Source organism: Grampus griseus (assembly GCF_964374135.1).
Source record: "Grampus griseus genome assembly, chromosome: 6".
Classification (NCBI taxonomy): domain Eukaryota; kingdom Metazoa; phylum Chordata; class Mammalia; order Artiodactyla; family Delphinidae; genus Grampus; species Grampus griseus.
The window spans coordinates 602,548-623,478 of NC_139000.1; the positions used below are offsets into that span (position 1 = coordinate 602,548).

At 65.2% G+C, this 20,931-nt stretch overlaps 5 protein-coding genes across 6 annotated transcripts; 1 reads left to right on the forward strand and 4 right to left on the reverse strand.

Moving 5' to 3' along the window:
- Window positions 1-1,054: 1,054 nt before the first annotated feature.
- On the reverse strand, window positions 1,055-1,525 carry RNF224 (ring finger protein 224; the record flags this gene model as incomplete). Its single annotated transcript, XM_082657312.1, has 1 exon — window positions 1,055-1,525. The coding sequence occupies one exon, from the start codon at window positions 1,523-1,525 to the stop codon at window positions 1,055-1,057; it is 471 nt and encodes a 156-aa protein (XP_082513438.1).
- Window positions 1,526-3,783: 2,258 nt separating this feature from the next.
- CYSRT1 (cysteine rich tail 1) lies at window positions 3,784-4,780 on the reverse strand. Its single transcript, XM_082656860.1, has 2 exons — window positions 4,607-4,780; window positions 3,784-4,317 (listed from the first exon to the last, which is right to left on the reverse strand). The coding sequence occupies exon 2, from the start codon at window positions 4,307-4,309 to the stop codon at window positions 3,968-3,970; it is 342 nt and encodes a 113-aa protein (XP_082512986.1). The 5' UTR covers window positions 4,310-4,317; window positions 4,607-4,780; the 3' UTR covers window positions 3,784-3,967.
- Window positions 4,781-8,420: 3,640 nt separating this feature from the next.
- RNF208 (ring finger protein 208) lies at window positions 8,421-9,532 on the forward strand. Its single transcript, XM_082656685.1, has one exon. The coding sequence runs from the start codon at window positions 8,591-8,593 to the stop codon at window positions 9,386-9,388; it is 798 nt and encodes a 265-aa protein (XP_082512811.1). The 5' UTR covers window positions 8,421-8,590; the 3' UTR covers window positions 9,389-9,532.
- A 907-nt stretch (window positions 9,533-10,439) lies between these two features.
- LOC309823727 (ring finger protein-like) lies at window positions 10,440-12,210 on the reverse strand (the record flags this gene model as incomplete). Its single annotated transcript, XM_082656263.1, has 1 exon — window positions 10,440-12,210. A coding segment is annotated over one exon (948 nt), but the record flags the coding sequence as incomplete, so codon positions are not given.
- A 547-nt stretch (window positions 12,211-12,757) lies between these two features.
- Window positions 12,758-20,878, reverse strand: NDOR1 (NADPH dependent diflavin oxidoreductase 1). Of its 2 annotated transcripts, none has more exons than XM_082657119.1 (14): window positions 20,671-20,878; window positions 20,256-20,333; window positions 16,584-16,681; window positions 15,445-15,543; window positions 15,263-15,364; window positions 14,962-15,171; window positions 14,627-14,748; window positions 14,289-14,509; window positions 14,104-14,211; window positions 13,821-13,935; window positions 13,549-13,695; window positions 13,345-13,463; window positions 13,183-13,277; window positions 12,758-13,043 (listed from the first exon to the last, which is right to left on the reverse strand). In XM_082657119.1, exons 1-14 carry the CDS (start codon window positions 20,830-20,832, stop codon window positions 12,920-12,922), a joined length of 1,800 nt encoding a protein of 599 aa, XP_082513245.1. In that variant the 5' UTR covers window positions 20,833-20,878; the 3' UTR covers window positions 12,758-12,919. The 2 variants fall into 2 exon arrangements, with proteins under 2 accessions (XP_082513245.1, XP_082513244.1); XM_082657118.1 differs by having other exon boundaries at window positions 12,758-13,098.
- Window positions 20,879-20,931: the final 53 nt, after the last annotated feature.

Consider the following 20,931-nt stretch of genomic DNA (forward strand, 5'->3'; position numbering starts at 1 on the left):
AGCTCACCTGGACCAGGAGACTCGGCCCATCCTGTTCTCTCTCCAGCTGAGCCCTGACCGGCCCCCTTGCTCGTGGAGTGCCTCTTATTGGGGTCAGTCCCCTTCCTGCTCCTGGGATGTGGGGAGGAAGAGCTGTCCGGCTGGGGCCGGCCCCTCCCTGTCAGGCCTGGTCTTCCTGGCCCCCTGCTTGCTGCCCACCGGTCACTGGTGCAGGGGGACTTTGTCCCCAGGAGGGCGGAGGTTTCTGAGTGTCCTCTCAGCACATTCTCTTGTCCGTCCCTGCCACCCGCTGCCTGGCGCGGGCCCCATGGGCCCTCCCAGGGCCTCCTTCCTGTGCGGGGGGGGGGATGCTGCAGCCCAATTGGTGGGGTCTGCGTCCACTGTCTCCAGCACATGCTCTGGTCCCTCTGAAGGGCCTGTCTGGTGGCCACGGGGAGGCAGAAGGAAGCTGAGGGCCTGGCATGGGAGCGGCTGTCCTGAGCAGCCCTTCAGGCAGGTCCCCCCACCCTGGGCCTGGACCTCCTTGGACACCTGTGGCAGCAGTGACTGTGCCTGCGGGGGACCCTCCCCAAACAGCTCCCGACACAGCGGGAGCTCAGTGAGCAGACGAACATCGCAGGGCTGCCTCACGGGCCAGGGGTGAAGGGAGAGGCCCTCCCTCCCTCCGGGCTCACGCCTCTGGGCTGTTCTGTAGAGGAGGGGAGACCTGCTCCAGCAGGACCGGGAACAGCCTCTGCCAGGCCCTGCCGCTCCGGCCTGCAGCCCAGACCCTTTCAGGAGCCACCCTGTGAGCTGGGTCTGGACCCGGGCTGGCCTTGCAGGCGCCTCTGACAGCAGCACCGCTCCCCTGCACACAGACCAGCGTGGGGCCTGGGAATCCTGGCTGGGATTCCAGCTCCTGCAGGGGCTTACGGTACTGTGGGCACAGCTCCCGACCTTAGGTTGTGGCCCCGGGGTGAACACGCAGAGTGGCACCCGGGACACTCTGCCGCCAGGCTGTTCTGGGCAGACGTGCCAGAGGTTCTGGGCAGGCGTGCTGCAGACCGGCTGGAGCTCAGGCCTCGGGGCTGCCTGGGGGGTCCCAGCAGAGGCCGCTGCAGCCCCAGAAGCAGCATCTGGGCTGGGGGAAGTGGGGCTGGGGGCCCAAGGCAGGCCAAAGCCTGGCCGGCTGCTGAGTGATGGCGGTGCTGCCTTTGAGGGGCGTGGGGGGCTGGGGTTCTGTGCGAGGCGGCTCCCGCTCGGCCCTGACGGCCAGGAAGGCAGCCAGGTCGAGGTCCAGCATGGCCACCCCTCCACGGGGCGTGGGTGTGCTCTGGCGGCACTGCGGGCAGGGGATCCAGCGCTGCTCGTGGGCTGGCGTGTCCAGCCGCCGCACGCACGCCTGGCAGAAGGTGTGACCGCAGTAGAGGCGGCGGGGTAGGTGCCCAGTGAGGTCATAGGCTGAGTAGCAGATGACGCAGTCACCTCGCTGGGGCCCAGCGGCTGTGCCCTCTTCGGAGGCCCGGGGACCCTCTGGCGGCAGCATCCTGGGGGAGGCATGCAGGGGGGTTGCAGCCTACCCGTCCCAGGCTGCCCATGCTTGTCCTGCGTGGTTGGGGCCTCAGCACCAGAAGCCCCCCCGGAGGACAGGAGCCCAGGCCTCTGCGGACACGGGAGGGTGGGTGGTGGCCAGTGGGCCTGGTGGACACCAGGCTCTGGGCACAGCCTGGGTCCCTGTGACAGCTGCTGGGCAGCACCCTGCCCTGCTGTCTGGTCTCCCTCTGTGGCTCTCGTGTGCCATCCCAGGCCCGAACCCACCCCAGCCTGCCTGAGCCGCAGGCCTCTCTTACCTGCATCCGCTCTGCTGGGTGGCTATGTCCAGCCAGAGGGTGGCTGGGCGTAGGGGGGACCCAGGGCGCCCTGCGGCTCCCTCCTTGGGGCTCGCGTTACTGGCCTACCACGGACCAGTCAGCAGGGAGGCAGGTGGTGGCTGTGGGCAGGCGTGGGCTCCCCTTTCAGCCACAAAGAGCTTGCAACTGGATCCACCGGCACCACCAACTCATCAGGAGATAAGGGCCCCCCCCACTCTGCCTGCCCCGCCCCCTTCATGCGCAGACCCAGCTCCACTAACCCTTCACCCAGGCCTGGCTTTGCCACTCAACTTTGCCCATCTTCCCGCTTCGTCCACCCAGACCTGTGCCCACCCCACCCGCACTCATACTCCACCCCCACCTCACGATGGGAAAGCTTTTTGGCTTTGACCTGGGTGATGCCTGTTCTTCAGCTCTTAGTTCAAGCGTCACCTCTTCCAGGAAGCCTGCCAGGACCCCCACCAGCTCAGAGCTCTGAGGGGTCCTTCTGCTCTGTGGCTCAAGCACAGTCACAGTGTGTGTGTCCATATTGATTTGTCCCATTGCCTTTGTCCCTGTCTGGGCTAGGCCTGTCATGTTCCCATCACAAGCCAGCCCCGTAAGGCTGCAAGGAGGCCCTCCAGCACAGGAGTGGAGATCCCCACTCATACAGCGACCACCCAGAAACTCTCTGAGGTGCAGGGCACCGCGGGCAGCTCCGGATGCCCTCCTCAGAGGTCACCTCCCCCTGGCCTCTGCCTGGTCAAAGCTCTGGGGCCAGCCCAGTGACATAACAGAATGGGGTGTGTTGGGAAGGGTGGGTTGAGGTCAGGACCCCAGAACCCTCTCTGTCCCGCTAGAGGAAGCCAGGCCCAGAGGGTCCCCTCCTTACTCCTGCCATCCCGGCAGGCCCCCGCCTCCTGGGCTGGTCAGATGGGTTTTTGGTGACTGGCCCAGGTGGGGTCATCTTCCTGTGCGGGCCAGTCATGGGGCAGGGCCGGGAGCCTGAGCCCCGTGGAGTCAGGCCAGTGACACGCCTGCCCACACCCAGGGACCAGTCCTGCCGTGTGGCCAGTCACTAGGGGTCGGGGGAAGGCTGGCACCAGGACACGTCCATCCTGCGGGGCCAGCTTGGCCTCCTCCGGCTCTCTCTGCCTGGTCCCGGAAACATCAGTGTGCCCGGTACCGGCCTCGCTGCTCAGTCTTCACACCGGCATCCCGGCCTCACCCCCGTGCCAAACGGCTCAGCTCCCCACATGCCCCTGACGCAGGTGCGCTGTGCTGCTTGGACAGGTGGGGGATGGGTCTGGCCCAGCGCCTTCTCTGCCCACCTCCACAAAGCCCAGGCCCCAGAGGCAGGACAGCGGGGAGAAGCACACGGCAGATGTTCAGGAATTGGATGTTCTGTGGGAAACCAGGAAAACACCCCGGCCGAGGCAGGGCAGTGAGTCACGGGTGGGCAGGCTTGGTGCTGGCCACCTGGGCTTCCACTCCTGGAAACCTGCCCGCGCTGGTGCCGCCCACCACTGTGCTGCCAGCACAGTCCTCCTCCTGGAGGCTTCTCTCGGGCTCTACTCCTGGTTCCAGGCCCAGCATGCTCCTGCTGTGTGACCCGCAGACTCTCTTGTCTCCCATGCTCACCCTCGGCCCCAGGGAATGCAGGGCAGCTCAAACCCAGGCCCGACCAGCCTTCCTGTCCAGCCTCTGGGCCAACCTGAGAGTGCAGAGCAGGTTAGGTTGTCATGAGGCTGCCCCACCCCGGAATGTCCCATAGCGGCTGGCAGCCTGTGGTGGCCTCCAGCCTGGGACCCTCCCAAAGCGGGTAGCAGCAAGGAAGAGGGGCCGGGACGAAGCTCGTCCTGCTTTACTGCCTGGCCCTGGGCCTTGAAGAGGTGGTCAAGGGTGTCCCCGGGGCTGCCATTATGGCTAATGCCCAGGCTCTGTTTCAGGGGCAGGGGCTGAGCTGTCAGCCTTCTCGGTGGGTAGGTGCCGCTGTCCAGGGTGGGGAGCAGCCAACACCCATGACAACAGGCCAGTGGCTGTTCCAACTGTCCAGGCACTGCTGTGGCCACCTGAGCAGAGGCCCGGCTTGCCGTGTGGGGGCGCCGCGCAGCAGGCCCTGCGGCCCAGGGGCCAGGCTAGGAAATGACACAGCACCAGCAGTGGTGGGCAGTGTTGCCGCCACACCCCATCGGCGGCAGGCCAGCATAGGTCAGTCCTGCCTGGCCCTGCCCACTGCCATGGGGGGTGCAGGGCTGCTGCCAGGCCTGCTGGCCTTGGATGGAGGCAGGCCCCTTGGCACCCTGGGGCCCTGGGGCCTCCTCGGTAGGCTCCAGGGTGCAGGACCCCACGGGCAGAGGCTGAGACTCCAAGGAGGATGGAGCCGCGTCCAGCTGCTGCCCCAGCTCGGGCCGCAGGTGAGCCCTCGGGATGCTGACATGGGCATACGGGTCCTTGACGAGCATCTCAGGGGGGTCCATGGCTTGCCCTGGCAGGGGTGGGCAGAGGAGACAAAATCAGCTCAGTGCAGGGGAACCCAAGAAAAGCCAGGCTGTGGAAGCGCCTGAGTGTGTGTGCGAGGCCTGTGTGTCAGTGCGTGTGCAAGGCAGCGGAGAGTAAGGAGAGTGAGGGCCAGCGTCTCCTAGCTGCCCCCAGGGGTCCCCTGCCCTCCCTGAGAGACAGGGCCCTGTGACGGAGCTGGGAGTGGGGTGGGGGCTGGGATATGCAGCTAAGCTGGTCCTACAGGGGGTGCGGAAGCCCCTCAGCCCAGGACCCACCTGAAGTGGTGGCGGCAGCAAGCGGTCTTGTTCTCTGGGCCGGTGCCCGTGAGCTCTCTGGGCCGGGCCCCAGTGCCCGTGAGCTCTCTGGGCCGGGCCCGGCGCCCGTGAGCTCTCTGGGCCGGGCCCCAGTGCCCGTGAGCTCTCTGGGCCGGGCCCCGGCGCCCGTGAGCTCTCTGGGCCGGGGCCCGGTGCCTGTGAGCTGAGCGACTGGCAGCTGCCCTTTCCCTCCTGGGGAGGGGCGGGGCTGTGGGCGGGGCTCAAAGATGGGGTTCCCAGGATCCCAGGAGGCCCCGGTTCCTGGAGCACAGCGGCCACCCACCGTTCCTTTTTTGGATGGGCGTTGACTGCAGCCTGGCCTCCCTGGGACATTGCCAGCCTGGGTGATTCAGCCTCAACGCATCTGGGGCATGTCCTGGCCCTCCAGGGACCTGCAGCTCACCAGAAGGCAGGACAGGAGGCGAGTCTGGGGTCAGGCCTGCAGGTGGTCTGGGGGCCCAGCCATTACTCACACGTCTCAGAGCCTCTGCTCCGAAGCAGAGAGCAGAGGTCCTCACTGTGACCCAGCCTCTACCCCGCAGGCAGAGACCAAGATGTTTGCGAACACACGGCTTGGAGGTTTGCTGTTTTTTTTAACCGATGAGAAATGGTCGGTTTACACACCTTTGCCGATAAAACTTACTTATCTTACAATTGGCGACATGGGCTTCATACACAAGTGACGTTTCTAGCTCATTTCTGAAACTAGTTTCCCTCTGGTTGGTGGCCTCGTGGGCCACAAGGCCCCGATCCCTCAGCGTCCCCATCCTTGGCCCTTGCATCCCCTCCATCTGTGAGGGGGCACATAGCACCTGCCATACAGGGTCGCTGTATGTGGGGGGGTGGATGTGAGCACTGGGGTCTTGGGTTTGGGCCTGGCACGGTGAGCTCCGCTTGGGGCAACCGGGACAGTAGGGTGCGGCCTGGACACGCACCCCTAGTCCTTGGCGCTCGGGGGGCACCCCCAGGAAGGGCGGGATCAAATCAGACACGGCCCAGAGGCCAGCTGACCAGAGTGGCCTGCATGGGGCCGGTCAGACCGGTCCGGACATGAGTAGTACCGATGCGGCACCAGACGTAGGGGCAATTAGGCCCAAAGACCGGGAAGTTCGGAGGCGGACAACAGAGGTCCAGTGCGCAGGCGCCAGAAGCCCCGCCCACAGCCCCTACAGATTCTGCCCCTTGCTGAGAGGAGGCTGGCGCATGCGCAAAACAGGACTGACAGGGTTGGGGTGGAGGTGCGACCGGTGGGAACTATATTCCCCAGAAGCCTCTGCGCTCAAGGGTTTTCCTAAACACCAGGTTCGGGGTCAGCTGGCCTCATCTGTCCAGGACCCGGCTTGGGCTGCACCATCTCTGAGCCGCCCGGCTCGGGAGGCGTGGGTTTGGGCGGGCTCTGGGCGGGAGCCTTGCACTGGGTGGACTTTATCTCCAGGGGCGGGGCCTCGGGTAAGGGGTGGGGCCTAGTGGCCGGTACCACCTTGGGTGCGCGCCTAGGGAGTTGGTGGGGAGATGAGCAAAGCCCTTGCCTAGACTGGACCCCCAGTCCTCCCCTGGTCGGGGCTGCCGCAGGTTCTCTGCCTTCGCGCCAGGGCCCCATAAGCACCCCGCTGCCCCTCCCACGGGGCACCTGCACACTAGCACACATGCTCTCGCTGAATGGGGGAGGGCACAGAGGCGCAGGCACTAGCCTGAGATGGCAAAGAGCGGCAAAGTCAAGGCCTATGGGCCAGGGGTGCCTCTGCAGCCTGTTTTGCCCGCGTGGGGCCCTTTATTAGGAGCGCCGACCTTTCCGGGCTCTTTTGCCTGCAGGACTTGGGGCTAGGTGTATAGCCAGGTGCAGTCTGGCCTGTACAGAGCAGAGGAGCTGTGGCCAGAAGGGGCTGGGACTGTCCAGGGTTAGGTGCATGGCCCAGTGCTGATCAAAGGAGTGCCAGCATGCCATGTGGTGGCCCTGGCAGGTTAGGGAAAGGCTCTCTGGAGGCCCATGCAGCCCTGGTCCCTTGCCCTGTATTTGTCAGCGTGTCCTCTGTCTTCCCTCTCACCTGAGAGCTCCTCACAGGCAGAGGGCGTATCCCGGGGGGTGAGGGGGTGGGCAAGGAAGCCTGGCCTGAGGAAGAAGCAGAAAGGAATGGAGCCTCTGTGCTGGGTGCGGTCAGGTTAGCACACAACTCTGTGACAACGGGACACGTGCTGACCTGCTGGGATGCTGGAAAGGGCCACCCCACCCTGTGTAGGTGCGTGTCCTCCCTGAGCTGCCCCATGGCAGCCTGTCCAGCTGTCTGTTTGACCTTGCACCTACCCCTCACACCACCCATCTGTCCAACTGTCCTGTCCCTGGAGCATTCTCCCAACTGCCGTTCCTCCCTCCATTCACTCCTCTGATGTGGCTTGCCCGCCCCTGATCACCCTCTTCTGTCACATCGCGGTCTTTGAAACAGTCTGCTGCACCTATGAGCCAGAAAACCCTGGAGGCATCCCCACTGGGGGCCGAGTGGAAGGGCAAGCAGAGACCCTGACTCTGGCGGGGACACAAGGCAGTCCCATGGTGGGGTCCTGGGAACCAGCTTTCATGGGACCACCCCTGGGCTTTCTCCTCCCCTTCCTCCCTCTGGCATTGTGAGAACTCAAAGAAGGCTTTCCCTTCCAGAATTGAGGCGGGGGGCTTGACTAGGACCCAGGCTCAGCCAGGCGGGGACGGGGGAAGGGGAGGCAGGAGGGGGGACGCCGCGGAGATCCTGACCCCCACGCGGCCCGCGCTGGGAGGAGGAGGGCGACCCCGAGAGCGGGCGCCAGGCCCGCGGCGGATCGAGGGGCGGCAGAGAGACTGGCCCCGCCCCGCGGACCCCGCGCGGGTCCCCAGACGGGGGGGGGGGTGGCGCTGCGGGCGCGGGCGGGCGCCGCGCGCACTGCGGTCCCCGCGCCTCCGCCGCAGAGCGCGCCACGCTCGGCACGCACCTGCCGCCGCCGCCGCCGCCGCCGCGCCGAGCCGAGCCCCGCGCCCCACGCCCCCGGGAGCCGCCGCGGCCCGGCCATCGCCCGAGGTCGCCGCCAGAGCCGCCGGAGCCACCGGGCCAAGGCGCGGGCGCCGCATCCAGGCCTGCCTTTGAGACAACCTCTGCGGCGGCGGCGCGCGGCCCGGCCGGGGACGCCAGGCTGGGGCAGGTGAGCGCGGGCGGGGCGGGGCGGGACAGCGCGGGGTCGCCGCTGGCCGGCCTCCACTCCTAGGCAGAGGTCGGGCCTCGGGAACGGGGACAGGGGAGGGGGCTGGGTTCCGAGTCTGGCGAGGGTAAGGGTCAGAGGTCGGGCACCCTTTTGTGCAGGGTGAGGGTGAGGGTGAGGGTGAGGGTGAGGGTGGGCCCGGGCGCTGCCCTCACGCTGTCTCTCACCTGCAGCTCGGGCCCGGTGAAGGCCTCTCCTCTGCTCCCGCCGCGGCCGCCGCGGCCGCCGCCGCCGCCGAGCTTGCAGCCCGGGTCCTTCCGCAGCCAGGGCTCAGGCTAGCTGCCTTCCCTGGGCGCCCTGTCCTGGAGCCATGGGGCCCACCTAGCCCCTGCCTGCCCGGATGTCCCGGCCCCGGGACGGCTGATCTCGGCTGCAGGGGGACACCCCCCAACGCCCCCTCGCCAGCCTCAGCAGCCAGAGACCCTGGGTGAGCCCCTGGGCCCGACCTCCAGCCCAGGGCAGTCTCCCACACCCCCCTGCCCCTGTTCCTCTCCTCCTCCCCCGCTTCTTCCTCCTCCTCCTCGGACTGGACCTGAGAAGCCACTGTGGCCACTGGGGGGGGCCCTTCCCCCCAAGCTCTTGCCAGCCTCCCCCAGGAGTCCACAGGGCGTCCAGGGTCCCCACCAGGCCTGGCGGGACCAGGATGCTGCCCCCTCTCCTCCCCCCCGGCCGCACCCAACTCCCCCACCCACCCGAACACCCAGTCTGACTGGAGACAGCCGGATGCCGGCTGACCCTGGGCCCGAGGCGGGCAGTGGCTGGCCGAGCTTCCTCATGTCCTGCCTGAAGGGCCCCCATGTCATCCTCAAGATGGAGGCCATGAAGATGGTCCACCCTGAGAAGTTCCCCGAGCTGCAGGCGGCCGCCCCCTGCTTCCCACCTGCACCCCGGCCCACCCCTGCTCTGGCACCCAAGAGAGCCTGGCCCTCAGACACAGAGATCATCGTCAACCAGGCCTGTGGGGGGGACATGCCTGCCTTGGAAGGGGCGCCCTGCACCCCGCCACTGCCACGTCGGCCCCGCAAGGGCAGCGCGGAGCTGGGCTTCCCCCGAGTGGCGCCGGCGGACGAGGTCATCGTGAATCAGTACGTGATTCGGCCTGGCCCTGCGGCCTCAGGGGCCTCCGCGGCAGTGGCAGCGGCTGCAGGAGAGCCTCTGGAGTGCCCCACCTGCGGGCACACGTACAACGTCACGCAGCGGCGGCCCCGCGTGCTGTCCTGCCTGCACTCTGTGTGTGAGCAGTGCTTGCAGATTCTCTACGAGTCCTGCCCCAAGTACAAGTTCATCTCCTGTCCCACCTGCCGCCGCGAGACTGTGCTCTTCACTGACTACGGCCTGGCTGCGCTGGCCGTCAACACGTCCATCTTGAGCCGCCTGCCACCCGAGGCACTGACCGCTCCTTCCGGTGGCCAGTGGGGGGGCGAGCCTGAGGGCAGCTGCTACCAGACCTTCCGGCAGTACTGCGGGGCCGCGTGCACCTGCCACGTGCGGAACCCGCTGTCTGCCTGCTCCATCATGTAGCGCCCGCCCGCCCGCCCGCCCGCCACCGCCCACCGGTCCTCGCTCGCTGCTTCTTCAGGGATCTGGCCCTGCCCTGTTGCCCACTGACCCCTTGCCCACCACAGCTTCTGGTCCCCACCCGCGTGGCACTGTCGCTGCAGCCAACCTTGCCATTAAAACTCTGCCAAAGTTTGCACCTCGTTCCCTGGACTGAAGCCTAGGCCTGCGCACAGGCCTGGGCCAGGGTGGGCACGCAGGGCTGCAGCCCTGACAGGGTCCAGGCTGGAGCAGCCAGAGGAAGGCCCAGTGCTGTTTGGGGTCAACCTGGTCTGCTCGCTGGGGGCCAGTCTGGTCCAGGCACGCGGTCCAGGCACGCTGCCCAGGAGGGCTGGGCCTGACACTCATGTGTGTGTGTGTGTATGTATGTGTGTATGTGTGTGAGAGAGAATGCTCCACACCTCTATGCGGAGCCAGCCTCTGTGTGTGTGTGTGTGTGTGTGTGTGTGTGTGTGTGTGTTTGAGAGAGAGAATGCCCCACACCTCTATGCAGAGCCAGCCTCTGTGTGTGTGTGTGTGTGTGTGTGTGTGTGTGTGAGAGAATGCCCCACACCTCTATGCAGAGCCAGCCTCTGTGTGTGTGTGTATGTGTGTGTGTGTGTGTGTGTGTGTATGTGAACGCCCCACACCTCTATGCGGAGCCAGCCTCCTGTATGTGCCAGGCGGGACTGTGGGGGCAGGTGTGCAAAGCAGGCCCAGCTGGGCAAAGGGAGGACGCTTCCTCTGCACTGCCGCTGGATGTGAGTGCAGCCAACGGGGGAACAAGTCAGTCCAGCTGGCCCCTGGTGCCTACCTGATCCTCTGAGGTTATGTGAGAATGGCCTGGGGGCCAGCCTGGACTGGGGTTGGGACAAGGGCTGGCCGCAGTCACGATCAGGTATGAGGACCGGAGGAGGGTCTCCTGTCTGGCACTAGAACGACCTGGATTTGGAGAAGAAACTTTGTCGCCTGGTTGGTGAAGGCAGGGTAAAGATGACGGCGACGTAGCCACAACAGTGTCAGTAGTAGCTACCGTTTATTACTGAGGGCCATCTCGCGCGCTGGGCACAGGGCTCAGCATGTCACCAACGAGCCCAGGAGGTGGTGCTGTGACGGCGCCTGTCCTTCAGATAAAGGCCCCGGCTCCCCGAAGGGAGGTCACAGAGGAGGCAGGGGCAGAACTGGGGCCCAGCTTGGTGCTCTGCGTCTCCAGGGCCTGGCTGGGCCCACGTCCCTTGAGGCTGAGGGGCGTGTGCTGACCCTCCGGCTGTTCAGCGTCGCCACTTGGATCCTGACTGGCCAGGTGAGCAGGCCCTCTGTGGGCTGGGCCTGTGCGGCAGGAGCCCTCCCCTCGGCTACCCTGACCTTCAGGGAACACACGCTGGCCCTTATCTGGAACGTGGGCAGGTGGGGGGCCTGCAGCCCCGGCCCAGGGCTCCGCCCACTCCAAGGACTCGACTCCCTGCCATTGCACCCGTCCCGTCCCGCTCCTGCAGGCAGGCCAGGTGGGAGGGCGGCGACAGCCCGGCAGCAGTGTGGGGCCTGTCCATCGAGGAGCACTTGGGGCCCGTGTCACAGAGCTCCTCCAGTGCTGTCCTGGGCGTCAGTGGCTCATGTCCGGGCAGCAGGGCAGTCTGGAGTCCCTGGCTGGGTCAGATGCTGAACACAGGCTCCTGGGTGGCCCTGCCCGGGTGCTGGGCCTTGGTTGAAGGCTAGTGCCCCGGTCACCCTTGGGTCCTTCAGCCTGGTCATCGGGCCTCAGGGCACCAAGGCTCGGGCCAGCCTGGGCCCCCTGTCCGCTGGCGGCCATGGCTGTCCCAGACCCAGGCCGTGCTGGTGGCGGCCGTGACGGGCTCTGCTTAGCGGCGGGAGCTGTCCAGCAGCACGAAGAGCAGCCCCAGCAGCGCGAGTGGGGCGAAGATGAGCAGCAGCCCCAGCAGCTCGAGGGCCAGCAGCCCCAGCAGCGCCAGGCGGCGGGCGCAGGGCCCCCGTTCCCGCAGGGCCCAGAGCCGGGAGCCCAGGCAGGGCGGGCAGGGCAGAAAGGGCAGGCAGCCTCGGCTGCCCACAGGCCCCGGCAGGAAGCGCAGCTGGTAGCGGTGCTCTAGGGAGGCCCAGGGCCCGGGGCCCCGGCGGGGCGGCACGGGGAGGGCGTTGGGCGCAGGGCGCTGGGGCCCATCGGCTTGGAGCAGCTCCTCCTGCAGCCGGCAGATCGCCCACTCGAGCGTGGGTGTTTTCTGGCGACACAGCGGGCAGCACACCCGGCCCAGGTCAGCACTGGGGGCTGCACCCAGCAGCCGGTGCAGGCAGCCCACACATAGGCCGTGGCCGCAGTTCAGCAGGGTGAGGCGGTGCTCCCCGGGCCCGTAGGCCTCAGTGCAGATGGGGCACTCCTCGTCCTCGTCCTCGTCCTCGTTCTCTGTGGGCCGGGCCCAGGGGCGGGCCGAGGCTGCAGCCCCCAGCAGGGGCTCACTGTCTGGAGTCCTGGCACCCTGGGGGCTCCCAAGGGCCCCGCTGTCCGACCCATTATCTACCAGCACTTGGCGCAGAGGGTCCAGGTGCTCAGGGCCCAGGGAGGCCAAAGGCAGACTGGTGAGCCCAGAGCTGAGGTCAGCAGGGCCATGAGTGGGGGCCCCAGGGCACAGTTCAGGGGCGGTGCCTCCAGGGCAGGGGTCGGGATGGGTGGGTGGGGACCCCAGGGCGGCGACGGGGCAGGCCGGGGCTGTGAAGGTCAGTGTGGCCCTCCGGGGCTGGGGCACGGCCTGGCACTGACCTTGCAGCGACTGCCTCCTCCTCCTGGCTCCAGGCCCCACTCAGAATAAACTTCACTCGGGCCCCAACAGCCGTGCCAGCTGCGGGCGGCTCCTGGGCCCAGCGTGCCGTCCCGTCCCCAAGAGGCTCTGCCAGGCCCAGCCGCAGCGATCCCTGTGTCAGCCAGCTGTATTCTAGGCGGCGGCGCTGTGGGCAGGCCAGCCTAACTCCTCCAGCAGGAATTCCACTCCCGGGGTGGGGACACCGCGCACACGTCTCTCCCCCACCAGCCTGGGCCCCGCCCCTCCCCTCCCACCCGAGGCCCCGCCCCCTCCCTCCCAGGGCCCTGGGCTGCTCTGCCCTGGGCTGGGAGGGGACGGTCGACGCCAGCCTTGCCTGGTGCCTCTCCAGGCCTCCCCCTACTGGGCCGTCAGGGCCAGGGCAGAGCTTGTACAAGGAGGGCAAACAGCTGGCACCCACCGCGTGAGAATCGGGCACCGAGGTGTGGGGCTGAGCAACGGTGCCCTCGCGCCCAGCAGGGCGGGTGAGCTGTGCGCCCACCCACCACCTGAGAAGCACTATGGCACAAGGAAGAGCAGGTAAGAAGCGGCCGCCCAGAGCCCATCCTTTATTGCTCAGGCTGTACGGTGTGGGCTGCCTGGGGGTCTCCTCCCGCTGCTCGGGGTCTGTGCAGGAAGGAGAGCTGACTGTCCTCCCAGCTGGGACTGGACAGGGAGAGAGGTAACAATGGTCTCCAGAGAGCAGAAGTCAGAGTGGCTGTGGCCAACAGCAGGACGGCTCCTCAGGCCCACGTCTCGGTCTGGAAACGCAGGGTCCGCTGGAGCCTGGCGAGGTAGGCGGCCGCGGCGGGGCCGGAGAGCCCGCCCTCCTCCTGGAAGATGGACGTCAGGGCGTCTGACACATCAGCTGGCATGTACTTGGCGTTGCTGGAGGGAAAGGCAGGCTAGGGCTCAGCACGGTCGGAGTCCCCAGGGGACTGGTCCCCCGCCACGACCTGCGTCCGGGCTCACCCCGCCAGGTAGAAGTGAGCGCCCCGGAGATCCAGCAGCCCCCACACCAGCGGCCCGAGCTCCCGGAGCCGGTGCTGCACGTACACCTTCTGCTCCTGCAGGGCGGGGGGACGGGGTGAGTCTGCGCCCCCCAGCGTCCCTCCCCGCCCCCCACACACCCACCTGCTCCCGGGAGAAGGCCGTGACGAGAGTCAGGCAGCCCCGCGTCTGCAGCTCCTTCCACTCGGCCTCCCAGTAGAAGTCCTGGTCCCGCTGGCGGCAGCCGAAGAACAAGACGTTTCCTGGGGAAGCGCGGGGGCCTTGAGCCAGGACTTGGGCCCTCGAGGTTCAGCCCGGCCACCACCCCACCTGAGACTCTGTGCTCACCGGTCTCACCCTGGGCCACTCGCTCCTGGATGGCCGCTCGGAAGGGGGCCACGCCAGTGCCTGGCCCCACCATGATCACAGGCGTGTCTGGTGTCTTTGGGAACGTCAGGCCCCCGGACCGCACCCACAGGGGCACCCGAACAGGTCCTATCGCGGGAGGGAGGCGGCGTGAAGAAGCTCGGAGGCCCAGGGCCCTAGCCCGGGACTGGCTGTGGTGCACGCGGGGGAACGGGGCCTGCGCATGGCCCCCCGCCCCAGAGAGCCAGGGTCACCTTGCCCAGGGTCCAGAGACGCCAGCCAGTTGGAACAGAGGCCCCGGCGGGGCTCCTTGAGGCGCGTCTGGTACTGCACCACTGCCACGAGAATCTGCAGCCTCGAGGGGTGGGCCTGGGGGAGGGGACAGTGGGTACCCTGCCCTGCTTCAGGCTCCAGCCCCTTCACCCGGCTGGGTCCCAGTGGCCGCTGAGGGTTGGGGAAGGCCCGAAGCCCTCACGCAGGGCCCCGCTGCCCACCCTGGTGGCCCCGGCCCTGGCTGCCCCGAGGCCGGCCCCTCACCAGCAGAGAAGAGGCGATGGAGAAGGCCCGCGGCCGGATCAGGGGGATAAGGTCCAACAGGTAGTCCGGGGGGATGGCGCCAGCCGTGTGTGGGAAGTCGCACAGCACCTGGCGGAGACAGCCTCAGGAGGGCTGCGGCTGGAACGGCCACACACGCCCGCCCGCCCGCCTGCCCCTGCCCGCACCTCCAGGACCGTCCTGCGGGGCCGGGTGCAGTACTCGCACAGCTCCTCCTGGCCCTGGGCCGAGCTGAACTCCAGCAGCTTCTCCCGCTCGAGCTCATGGCAGGAGAGGCAGGCCAAGAGCTCAAAGAAGGAGCGGCGGGGGACGCTGGCGATGTCCAGGTACTGGGACACGAGGCGCTGAATGGAGCAGGGCTGGGGCAGCCGCGCGGGGCAGGGGACACCTGCAGTGGGGAATGGGAGGCTGTGGGGGGCTGGGGACGTGGGTGGGGGCAGCCCGGGGGCTGGGGACACAGAAGAGGGCGCAGTGCACGGTGGCAGCAGCGGCGGCTGGGGCTCACCCGGCTCCCGGGGCTGCAGCGTGAAGTGCTGGTCAGGGTCCAGGCCCAGTGCCTGACAGAACTGCTGGACGTGCCTGGCCGTGTTCTCGGGCTGTATCAGCACCACGTCGCCGGCCACAAAGCTGTGGGGGACACCCAGGGCTCTGGGGGACTTCAGAGGAAGGAAACAAGCGGCCAGGGAGGCCGGGGGCGGTCCTTGGTCCCCCCTCCCTGGCCGCCGTCTCTCTTCTCTTCCCCGCTGAGTGCCCGCTTTGGAAGAGGACCTGCTGAACCCCAGACCACGGTCCCCCCTGCTGCGGCCATGCCCCCCACGGGTCCCCAGGACCAGCCCTCACCTGACCCCAGAGCCCGTGATGTCGAACTCAATCAGCCGAACATCCTGGAAGTGTGAGGGGCCGGTGACCCTCTGATTGGTGACCATGGGTGCCAGGAAGGGCTGTAACTCTGAAGGGGGTCCCTGAGGGTCTGTCCCGGCCACACACAGCTCCTCAGAGCACGTGCTGGGGACCTCCTGGAGGAACTTCAGGGTGAACTTGGAGGGCCAGCTGTGAAGGGGGAAGACACTTGTCGGACCACTGGCCAGCCTGGACGAGCGGCCTGCTGCGCCTGCAGGCGCCGCCCCAAGGCCACACTTACGGGATTCCGGGCGGGCTCAGGCCGAGGTCAAGGGGCAAAGGGTGCGGCCCCAGCACCTTCTCCCACAGGTCGTGCAGCCAGGGGTCGATGGTGGCGTTGGGCCTGCAGAGAGCACGTGCACCCTGGTCTGGGGACCCCGCTCCCGGCTGGGCCTGCAGGAGGGTGCTCCGCCCCCCACTCACCCCAGCTCGTGCTGGTCATCGCCCAGGCACACGGGCAGGAGGGCGCTGCCCCCGAGCTGCAGCAGCCGTCGGTGCAGCTTCTTGGCCACAAAGTTGAACCTACGGAGAGACGGAGGCTGGCGCTGACCCGGGCCCCAGGCGGGGGCAGGAGGGAAGCACCCAGCTGGCTGCGCAGGGTGGAGGGTCCCAAGTCTTCCTGGGGTCACTTCGCTGCTCCCTGAAGGGCAGCTCCTCGCAGAGCCACTGTCAACGGAAGGGTCTCTCACCCCTCCTGTGGGCGCGCCCACCAGCAGGAATGGATGTCTACGTTACGCACTGAACAGAACCCCTAAGCCCCCGTAGGCAAGGATAACTATGCCACCCATTTTCTGTCCTTTTCACCTGGACGACTGCAGGCCTCGTGCTGCGTCCGGCTCTGGAAGTGTCTGTACCCAGCGACCCCTCCCTCAGCTCCTGTGCTGCACAGTTACGGTTTTAATATCTTGGGAACCTAACGCCATGCATACCCTTGAACACAAAGCCCTCTGTACTTCCCCAAGAAATAACGCAGAGCGATAGCATTCTCTGCTTAGGACATGGCTACGTTGTGAAAACGTTGAAAGAGAAAAAGCCGGGGCAGGCAGTCCCATGGCCACGTCCAGGGAAGTGCTGGCTTCAGGGCGGCTCCCAGGGGCTGGGGTCTTCTGTGCCTGCCGCCTGTTCGCAGCTCACTGTTCTATGTGCTCTTCGCAAGCCCAAATGTCTCATGAAAGGCTTTTATAAAAGTGGGGGAAGAGCAGGTAGGCCTTTGCTGCCCTACGTCACACGGTGACAGGTGACGCTGGCTCAGACCTCGGACGTCCGGCTCCAAACATCACCTCCTGCCCTGGAAGGTGCCTTGGGCGTGGCCCCAGCCTGGCGCCCACCTTGCCGCCCTGCCCACTTCCTGCATGGATCTGGCCTGCCCTCCGAGCCCTGGGGCCTCTGGCCATGGAGGAGGTGCCCGCCAGAGAGTATCTGTGGGACGAGAACGCATGGCCAGGGCCACATCCCGAAGTGGGAGCCCTGGGGGCTGGGCCACCCAGCCCTCTGCCGGGACACCTTGTGCTTGACCCCAAAGACAGTCTCTGCAGGCCAGCAGCCTGCCCACCCTTACTCACTTGGCGTAAGATGAGTCCCCAAGGCCCAGGACGGCAAAGTCCATCTGACAGAGGGAGGTCGATGGCAGGTTCCTCCGGAAGATGAACCTCCAGAAGCTCTACAGCAGGAGAGACCGAGCCCGAGTCCCTCTCCTTCCGACTGCAGGGCCACCCGCTGGGCAGCCCGTGCAGCAGCACACCCGTTCCACTCCCCGCCCTGGCCTCCCTGCAGGCCGACAGAGGTGCTTTAAACAAAGCTCCCCTTCACCTTTGGCCACTGGTGACCTGAGCCCTGAGACACTGCCCTCTGGGTACGGTCCAGGTTTCGCCTCACAGCCCACCTCCCTTCTGCTTTGTACCTGGCCAGACAGAGGCCCCCTGGGGTGGAGGGGTCCTGGGCCTGTCGGGGCACAATTCTGCCTACTGGCCCTGGACTGCTCCCTGGAGTTCTCAAGACTTTCCTGCATGGGCCACCGCTGGGGACCACGCCTGCTCTGCCTCCTGAGACCCCCTGCTCATTCCTGCTTAGACCTTGTCTCAGGCAGGCTGTGGAGCCCCCCAGGGTGCTTCCTGAGAAAGGGTCCAGAGAAGATGCAATTCCCACGGCTTATGTCTGAAAACGCCTGGCCTCCCCTCACACTGCCTGGTAGACAGCAGGGCACACTTTACATGAAATCGTCTTCCCCGAGAGCCTGAAGCTTTGCTCTGAGCTGGTCCAACCGCGTGATCGCTGCCGAGAAGCCAGCGTCGCTCTGTGCCCTGCTCTGTCCCTCGCTAGACACCTGGGCACTCTCTGCGCCCAGCAGCTGAAACCCACATGAGACGTGTGTCAGCGGGAGCCCTGTTCACACCCCACGGGCCCTTCCTGGGCACATGGTGGGCTCGCGGGCTGGAGACTCGTCCTTCAGTCTTGTTGCTTCCCTTGGTAATTCCCTCACCACTCTTCCCGTTTCGAGGCTACTGGAATAATCTCGGAATTCTGATATTATCTTTCGTTTCCTATCTCGTTATATTCTCTCGGAGGATTTCTCAATGTTATCTTCTGATCTGGTATCATTTTAAGCAGTGTTTCCTCATCCGTAGCTCTGCCCAGGTTTTGCGTTTCTGTCCCAAGGGTGCCAAGCTCTCCCTTCTCGCAGATGGAACCCTGGCTGCTCTGCCCCCGCTCCGCCGGGTTCCGCTTGTGCTTCTCCTGGTCACTGTCCTTCACGGGGGTCTTTCCTTGAGAGCGTGGTCATTCTTTCTGCTCTATGTGTACTTAAGAATCTGATAGAGGGGGATTCTCTGGTGGCGCAATGGCTAAGAATCCACCTGCCAGGGCTTCCCTGGTGGCGCAGTGGTTGAGAATCCACCTGCCAATGCAGGGGACACAGGTCAAGCCCTGGTCCGGGAAGATCCCACATGCCGCGGAGCGATGAAGCCCGTGCGCCACAACTACTGAACCTGTGCTCTAGAGCCCACGTGCCACAACTACTGAAGCCCGTGTGCCTAGAGCCCATGCTCCGCAACAAGAGAAGCCACCGCGACGAGTAGCCCCCGCTCGACACAACTGGAGAAAGCCCGCACGCAGCAACGGAGACCCAATGCGGCCAAAAAATAAATAAATAAATTTATTAAAAAAAAAAAAAGCACTGATAGAAAACCCCACGTTCGCGCCTGTCACCAGTGGGGCAAGGCCCTGGCTGCCTGGGAGGGCACACCTGGCCAGCGTCCTCAGAGGACCGTGACGAGGAGGCTGGGCTCTCCCTGTTCAGTGTGCAGCCAGTCCGGGGCCCCTGGTCTGAGCCTCTCAAAGGAGCCTCCAGTCCGTGCTATGTTGGGAGGGCCCCATCCTGACCACTTCCGTAGGGTGTCCATCCCGGCACTCTGCCCTCCTTTATCCACCCTCGTCCCAGTGTCACTGTCACCACCTTCATGCTGTTGGATTCCGACGTGAAGTCTGTACCTCTGCCAGCTGACCTGACGGAGGTCTTCATCGCCTCCCTCGCCCCACCCTGCGTCTCTGGCATCCACCATCCTCCTGCCTTTGGTCTTCCAGACTTGCCTCCTCTCCTGTGCGTGCTCCTGTGTGGGCTCTCCCACAGCATCCCCACTCCAACCCAGTTCTTCAACCTTCTGCCTCCTTTCCCCCACCAACATTTAAACAGGCCTGCGTTTCTCCGTCTCACGAGTATCCTCTTTTTAACCCCTTAGCCCCACTCAGAGCAATAAGCCTTTTCGAATTGTTTCGTGTACAGACGTTCCTCAAGGCTTCTCTCCCCGAAATCACCAGCAGTCCCTTTGCTGATAAAGCCCAGCAATGCCTCTCGGGCCTCCCCCTGCAGCTCTGAGTGCCGGAGACCATCCTCTGGAAACAGCCAGCTCTCTGCCCTTGACCTTGGAGATGGTGTGCTCCCTCTTCTTGCCCATGGGGCCGCTTTCCCGCCCCTCACAGGCTTTTCTCCACCTTCCACGCCCTTCGTGCTTAGGGCAGCTGCCCTGGGGGAGGGAGGCGCCCCCTTTCTCTCGCCTCCACATTCTGGTCACTGTGACATCCACCTCCACCCCGGATCCTCACCGGGGCTCCAGACCAGCTGCGCGTCTCCACCCGGGTGATGTCCAGCACCTCACCCTCCCCATTCTCTTGCTTCTGTGCCTGGAACCACCATCCATCCTACTACCTGAGCCCAATTTCCTGTCTTGATCGCACCTTCTTTCTCATCTTTGAGATATGATCACACATTCGATCCACTCCACCTTAACATCTCTGGAGTGGGTCCACGTTCCTCTACTCTGCCACCATCCTGGCTCAAGCCACCAGGCTCTTGGCTGCGCTGTGCACCCCCCCCATTGTCCCTGCTCTCCTGCAGCCTGTTCCCCCTGCAGACAAGTGCTAGTTTTGCTAGAATACGAACGTGACCACGTCATCCCATGGGTTCCCTGGCCCTTTGTTTCAAGTCCATCTGCCTCCCTGTGACTGCTGGGCTTCTTGGGATCTGACCTGGCTGCCTGGCCCCTTCTCCTCTCCAACCCCGACCATCCTGAACTGCTTTCTGCTCATCCCAGAGGCTGGGCTGTTTTTCTCCTCTGCAGAGGCTGCTCCCTCTTTCCTGGTGCCTGGCTAGCCCCCACTTATCCTTCAGGACTTAGCCTATACACCTTTCTTCTAGAAAGCTCTCCCTGAACTCCCAGAATGAGCTAGATAGCCCTTATTAATGCTCCCATAACATCTGGCATTTTCCCTGGAAGCATGCACTTCCTGGCATAGTAACTACCCATTCAACTCTTTCACTTTTGCTGTATTTTGAGCTCCGAAAGGGTAGAAACGTGACTACTGGGTTCATAGCCAGATTCCCAGCACTAGATTATGCTCGGAATACAGTGTGTGCTCAAAAGACGGTCGAAGAATCGAAGAATGTTCCCTGAAGGTCAGTTTTGAAATACACACAAAACCCATAACAGGTTTATATATAGTCCTGGAAAAACATGAAGAGCTAAAGGGGTGGCCTGTGAAGAGTTTATTAAGATGGACAACCAGAGCCCCCAGCTCCACCGAAAGCTCTCCTCCCAAATCCATGGCTGACGTGCAGCAGATATAGTAGGGCAACTATTTATTGTGCTTCTCAAGACTTTCCAGGCAATGAAAATGGGGTGAGGGCCGAAGGCAGGGATCTGAGCTCCTAGGCACAGTAAGCCACTTCAGGTCAGCCTTACCTTCATGTTGTCCGGGGGCTCTCCTTGGCCTGTAGTTGCACAAACAAATATCACCAGGGGCTCATTTATCAGATTCACCTCAACAAAAAGACACATATGTAAGGCCTCGGGCTGTAATGACCAGGCATCCTCCCAGCAGCCTGGCTCCGTCTCCTTCACTCAGAGAGATGGGGTAAATGTACTTAACACCCGCGAACGGCTGGCCTGCCTTCTCTCTTTCAGGGTCCACCCTCCTACCTCACCCCCTCCTCCATGTGCTAAGCTGGCCGCTGTTCCCAAGCTTTCTCGGCCCCTAAATCTGCCGTAACGGAAGGGCCCGCTCTCAGACAAAACGCGGCGCCCTAGGGTCAAGGGCTCTGGGGGCCGGAACCCCAAGCCTGCTGGGTCTCCCCGCCGAGGCCCAGGGAGCCCTCACCACCGGGTAGGAGTCCAGGGCCTGCACCCGGCAGCCAAGCTCCCTGCGCCGGGCCTCGCGCCTCAGCCTCTCCGACACATCTTCGGCTGTGCCTGTCTGGCTGCCGAAGAGCACCAGAAGCCGCGTGTTCGGCATCGGGGTGCGCCCCGGGGTCCCCTGCATTCAGAAACTGGACCGGCAGGCAGCTCCCGCTGGCCCGGGCGGCCGGGATCGGCTCGGACTTCCGACTTCCGGCGTCGGCCGGAAGTGACGCCCTTGGGC

Bases quoted from the DNA above. Each gene is read 5' to 3' on its own strand.
- CYSRT1 (XM_082656860.1), bottom strand. From the start codon at position 4,309: ATGGACCCCCCTGAGATGCTCGTCAAGGACCCGTATGCCCATGTCAGC.
- RNF208 (XM_082656685.1), top strand. From the start codon at position 8,591: ATGCCGGCTGACCCTGGGCCCGAGGCGGGCAGTGGCTGGCCGAGCTTC.
- NDOR1 (XM_082657118.1), bottom strand. From the start codon at position 20,832: ATGCAGGGGACCCCGGGGCGCACCCCGATGCCGAACACGCGGCTTCTG. The intron at 15,365-15,444 runs GTGAGTGGGGGG...TGCTCTCTGCAG, and splicing joins GATGACCAGCACGAGCTGGG to GCCCAACGCCACCATCGACC. The intron at 13,278-13,344 runs GTGGGTGTGTGG...CCCGCCCTGCAG, and splicing joins CGGCCTTCTCCCGGGAGCAG to GAGCAGAAGGTGTACGTGCA.